Source organism: Poecilia latipinna, unplaced genomic scaffold (assembly GCF_001443285.1).
Source record: "Poecilia latipinna isolate Pla-1442-1.1 unplaced genomic scaffold, P_latipinna-1.0 Scaffold2501, whole genome shotgun sequence".
NCBI lineage: Eukaryota > Metazoa > Chordata > Actinopteri > Cyprinodontiformes > Poeciliidae > Poecilia > Poecilia latipinna.
In genome coordinates, this window is record NW_015115117.1 from 46,279 (window position 1) to 52,359 (window position 6,081).

Genomic DNA, 6,081 nt, shown 5'->3' on the forward strand with positions numbered 1-6,081 from the left:
AATAAGTTACCTCAAATAACGAAACTAGAATAACACTGAAAAGAAAAACTAAAATGAAACTGAAACACCCAAAAAACAAAATCCCAAAACCCAGAGTCCTGACACTGTAGTTCAGTTTAGTGAATTACAATTCAGTCTAATTGGAGTTTTACAAGTCATGTTCTAATCCAATAAGCTCTTTACCAATATATACCTATACTTGTTTGGGAAAATCAACAAATGACTTGATTCAAATGTAAGTATTTGTCAACCTAAAGTCGACTCAACATAGTTTTTATTTACTGATGGAGACCCAACTGCAATTGCTTTTATAAGGTTGCATAATGATTAAATTATTTTCACAAAATGTATTATTCAGTGCGATACAAACTCATATCTGTATATCTGTAGGTGGTTTGGCAGCGGTCATCTACACTGATGCACTCCAGACTTTGATCATGGTTGGTGGAGCCCTTTCATTGATGTTTATGGGTAAGGCGGGCACTGCTGCCTCTCGCTACATGCTTTTTTTTAATAATAGTTATAGTGCAAAATACTACATGCAAAAGATAAGCTCATTTAGCAGATGTCTTATGTGAAGACATAGTAATTTTTAGAGAGTACTGTGCAGTATGTGATTCAGAAAAGTTATTGTCTTTGGCATCTGTTTTTTTAGCTTTCATTAAGGTGGGCTGGTATCAGGGCCTTGTGGATCGCTACATGTCAAGCATTCCCACAGTGACGGTTGAAAACACAACTTGCCATATTCCTCGTCCTGATGCGTTCCACATGTTCAGAGATCCTGTGTCAGGAGATTTACCTTGGCCAGGGTTAATCTTTGGCCTTACTGTGTTGGCTACATGGGTCTGGTGTACTGATCAGGTAACAGCTACATCCCTACATAGCTGAAGTTCATAGAGACGTCTTACGTCACCAGTAAAGCACTTGAGGTTCGTTACCAATGAGAACAAGACTTTATTCCACAAAATAATGCACTTTGTTCCATGGTTTTAAAAGACAATTAAAATTTCAGGAACCACAATGGGAAGGGAAGTGAACAGTACTGAGGCTTACCAGCAGGGGGAGGAGAGTCCAAATGTGGGGAACTGGTATTTAAAACAAAAAAATCCAAATAAATCACCCCAAACACCTGTGAACAGACAATTGTGAAGAAATCCCAACATCGGTCACTCATACAGCACACAGGTCCAGTCCCCTCCCCCAACCCCCAACCTTCAGCCTGAAGACAAGTGTGGGATTAAACAAAGCAAAACACCATAATTTAGACATGGACAAGAGTTAGAACGAGGTTACCCCCAACCTCGGGCATAACCAAACATTAAAAATCAATACTTTAATTGAGCAATTTAAAAAAAGAACCCAAAGCTGCCAATCGCAGCAAGGCCAGAGGCCACACAATATAATAATCCAAAACAAACAAAAGCACAAAAGAAACCAAACGAAATATTTAGGAAAAAAAGAAAAAAAAAAAAAAAGAAACAAAACAAAAAGATAAAACAAAGCAGCAGGGTCTCCAGCGAGCTGCAGCAGATTTATGTCTGAAATTAAGTTGCAAGTTAGGAGGTGATCTTAGAAGTGATAGAAGGCAGAGGAAGCCATTGTCACCTCCCAGAGCTGGATGACTCCACCCCGACCAGAGAGCCCCTTCCGGCCCAACAGCAGGAGGATCCACTTGCCAGTACTTTCTATTAATAAATAGGTGTCATTTTTGTGTGCTATGGGAGATGCATGGGTGTGATAAAATACATACCCATTTTATGTTGCTAAACTACACTGGGAGGTAGATTACAGCCACACCACAGGAGACTCCAGGCAGGTTCTAAATTTAAACAATTTGAAACAACCACTAAAATTGCAGAACTTATACAGGAGGAGAAACATTACTTACTGATAGAGTTATGGCCACTGCAAGTGACCCAAACAACCTTCCCCTGCAGCATGACCAAATGCAGGCATGAAGAAAACAGGTGAGGGAGTCTCCCTTTATACTCCACACCCATTAGGAGGTAATTAGGGGCCAGGTGTCCTCAGTCTTGGGGCAGGCTTCATCCTGCTACATTTGCATTAATGAAGTGAACTAGATCAGTGAAATAGATCTGACAACAAAGGGTGAGGCAGCTGTAAGAAGGTTTTTGACAATTTTTGAGAAAAATCTACAGTGAATTCCCAGTTATGTCAAATGTGGCGATTTGGTGATTCTACATCAATTTCCACGGTATTTCTCAAGAAACTGGAGGGACTGATTGATACATTGACTTGATTGATAACATAATATTGAAGCACACTTAAGAGTTTAGTCTAGAATCTAGAGGGCCACATAAAAAGTTTGCCCTGCCAAGAGGAAATACATTATAAACACCGTGTTTAACCTAAGGTGTTATAAGGTGGGAAAAAATCAGAACTGTGTGAATTATCTACTGTCTAAACTCTAAAAGGCTGCTTTTTATGACAGAAAAAGCAACAATAGAAATACAAAGATTAAAAAGTTTAAAACCTTGACACGAAAATAAGTAATCAGAAGATAAATGAAGTAAGGAAATAAAAATCTGAAGTTTAATGATTGCTTAATGGTGAAAGAAATATGATTCTAACTTTATGCTGATGCATGTTTGAATGTGTAGGTCATTGTACAGAGGTCACTGTCAGCCAAATCCTTGTCTCATGCCAAAGGAGGCAGCGTTTTGGGAGGGTACCTAAAACTGCTGCCCATGTTCTTCATTGTGATGCCTGGCATGATAAGCCGAGCACTCTTCCCAGGTAATTCTGTCTGCTCCTCTGTGCTAAACTTTTATGCCATACACCTGTTTTCTTCTTCTGGTTAATAAGACTTGGCATTGGACAATTAGTTTTAGACATGAATGTGCTGAAAGTAGTTACTCAAAGATGAAATTGAATTCCATCAGTGGAAATGAAAGTTAATTTAGTTAAGTTGTAAAAAAAATACCCTTAACAATTTATTTATTTATTGTTCATGCAAATATCACTATATTTCCTCTTCTCTGTTGGTAGATGAGGTTGGATGTGTGGATCCAGCACTGTGTCAGAGAATATGTGGAGCATCCGTTGGCTGCTCTAATATTGCTTACCCCAAACTAGTGGTAGAATTAATGCCTACTGGTGAGTCACAGAGAAACACATGCACTTCAGATACTGTCTATGACAGGAGTGTCCAAAGTCGGTCCTCGAGGGCCGGCATCCTACATGTTTTAGTTCTCTCCCTGGTGGTAACAACCTTTTCAGCATGTCAATGTTCCTCTTAGGTCTTCTAACAAGCCATCATTTGATCCAGGTGTGTTAAACCAGGGAGAGAACTAAAACATGCAGGATGCCGGGCCTCGAGGACCGACTTTGGACATCCCTGGTCTATGACTTCAATATGTCACTTAGTAACAGAAAACTTAATTTTATCAAATGCTTTTGTGTTTAACAATCAAGAGTATAAAAAGTCAAACAGCTAGAGAATCTGTGTATGACTGTCAAGAGGAGGACGTGAGACACCAAATCCAACAATGTAAATGACCTAATGAATACTATTGAAGCCACCTGGGCTTCTATTACACCTCAGCAGAACAACTGGCTCATTGTGGATAGGACTGACTCCATGCCATGCCGCATGTTGCCAAGCTAACCCATTAAATACCAAGTTTTTCCCAGATATGAAAATATTCAGGTCAGATGTAACTGGTTGTCATTTGAATTAACCAATAGTAAATACTTTAAAAATTTGGAAAATATTGGTGTGTTTTATGCCACCAATCACATTGTGACTGGTGGCATAATATGTGGTGCTCTCACTAAGATGAGCTAAAAGTGCTTTTTGTTAAATAATAAAGATAATATGTAAATATTGTTTCTTTGTTTGAATATACCTTGGCAAAGCATTACTTTAGAGCAACATTGATGATGCAGGACTACGAGCAGAGCGTGAAAGTTCCTACTGAACTGAACCTGCATGATGAGGTTAGCGATGGTTCGTTAACCACTAACAACCAAAACCAAAATCTTTTTACACACGCACAGATATTTTGAGACTATTTTCACTCCATAGGTTTTCTCAATTGTAGATTGTTGTTTTTTTTTTAATAACTATATTTTTGTGATTTTATGATGTAAAACCCTTTGAACTGCATTGTTGCTGAAACGTGCTACACAAATAAACTTGATTGTCTGAAATGGAGCCAGGAAAATCTGACATCTGGGAATACTTTGAGATTATCCTCACAATAAAATTCTTCTTAGATAACAATAATTAACCCTCCACCCCCCAATTTCTCACCTTCTGCAAATTTCCACTATTTGTAGTCTGATTAGCAAAGATATATCAGTCTTGCACAGCAGAAACATATTTAAACTTGTTGCAGAATTAAAATTAAACATGTAGCCAAATATGAGGGATCAGAGCCAATTAGAAATCCAAGAAAAAGTGAACGCCCTGACAGACATTGCACTTTCAAGACATTAAAACATCAATTGTCTTTATTGTCAAATCCATCTATGACGTAAAAGAAAACCCGACACAACCACTAACGTTCAACATAAACCAGGATTAGATTGGTTACAAATAATTGTAATAATTAAAACATATGACAATTAAATATGGTTTCATTGATTATCCTGTTACTAAACATGAGTTTGATGAAAACTTTGTGACAATATTGCATTTAGTAATTTTTGGAAGTATGATCCAACTGAGTGACAAGACTGTTACAGTTTCACCAGCAGATGTCACTATAGAGCAATGAATGAAGCATCGAGTAACGAACCTTTTTGCAAAGCAAAGGGCTGGAAAGGTTCCTTGCTTCATGAGGCTTCATTTGCCCATCACTAGCCCATTTTGCCTGAGGAAAAGAAGCTGCCTAATAATTTTGCACACCTTGATATAGGGTGTTGATCTCCTTAGGCCCCACCCTCCCTCATTAAACAAATACATATCAGCTGATATGTTTATATTCAATAAGCATTCAAGTTTATACAGCTTGGAGTTAAAAAATGTGCAAATATGAATACTATGTGGCATAAAAATGATGTGGTCAAAATGACTAAATGTATTTATATATATACAACTTACTACACACACACACCCCTGCATACTGAGGAGGTAATTCAATCATTTGGCTGAGGTGTGTTGGACAAAGGATTGTACTATGAAATGGCACTTTGTGCCTTGAATGTGCTATGGGTCTATTTATCTGGGTCTATTTCTGAACATGTCAGTGTTACATTACTTAGTATTTCTGTCTTTATTGGGTTTTCACAAAAATCCTTTTAACTGCAGAGAAGTAAATTATCTTTCTAGTAACCCCCAGTTATGAGATGCGTAAAACAGAAATCTTTACCTTTAACAGAAATGTAAGGTCATGTTGCACTAGTTGGATGGGCTCATATATCTGTGAACTCCAAAGTGGAAAATGGGCTCAAGCTCATTTCAGGAATGCATAGTAAGTGATGGAGTCCTAGTAACAATCATGGTTCCACAGGCCTGTGGTAGATTTCAGCATGTTGATGTTTTCAACCTTCTTAGACAGTGTTATTTATTAGTCAAAGGCTTTATTGTTTTTCATTATGTACCTTAAAAAATTGTGATGTAAATTTTGATGTGTGTTATATATGTGTGCTTCTCAATTCATTTTTAAATAGTTCATCTTGACAATGCAAATGTTTTTTTTACAGGTTTACGTGGTCTGATGCTGGCTGTAATTTTGGCTGCCTTGATGTCATCTCTGACATCAATTTTTAATAGCAGCTCCACTATATTTACTCTGGATCTCTACCACAAAGCAAGACCAAGAGCTTCAGAGATGGAACTTATGATTGTTGGAAGGTAGGGATGAAAATTACACCTCAAATCCAGAAAGTAAATTTGGACAAAAGAGATGAAATGTCAGTGTCTATCTATCTATCAGAAAACAAATTTTCTCCCTACATTCAATACTTTTGTGCTCCACAAATACAGTGGTAAATGTTTACTTATGCACCCCATGTCAGTGACCTGCTGAATTGCATGATGAGGTGTATGTTGATATAGGAGTTATGGGAAATAACACACTGTTTATTATTTATTTATTTTACATTCTTCTATAG

At 37.5% G+C, this 6,081-nt stretch overlaps 1 protein-coding gene across 1 annotated transcript in view; it reads left to right on the forward strand.

Annotated features, from left to right (window-relative positions):
• LOC106938071 (sodium/glucose cotransporter 4-like) overlaps window positions 1-6,081 on the forward strand; it is a 52,390-nt gene that overhangs the window by 42,102 nt on the left and 4,207 nt on the right. The window contains exons 6-10 of the mRNA XM_015019898.1: window positions 391-471; window positions 656-861; window positions 2,622-2,757; window positions 3,010-3,117; window positions 5,671-5,821. Of these exons, the coding sequence (XP_014875384.1) occupies window positions 391-471; window positions 656-861; window positions 2,622-2,757; window positions 3,010-3,117; window positions 5,671-5,821 (682 nt within the window). The remainder of the gene's footprint in view (window positions 1-390; window positions 472-655; window positions 862-2,621; window positions 2,758-3,009; window positions 3,118-5,670; window positions 5,822-6,081) is intronic.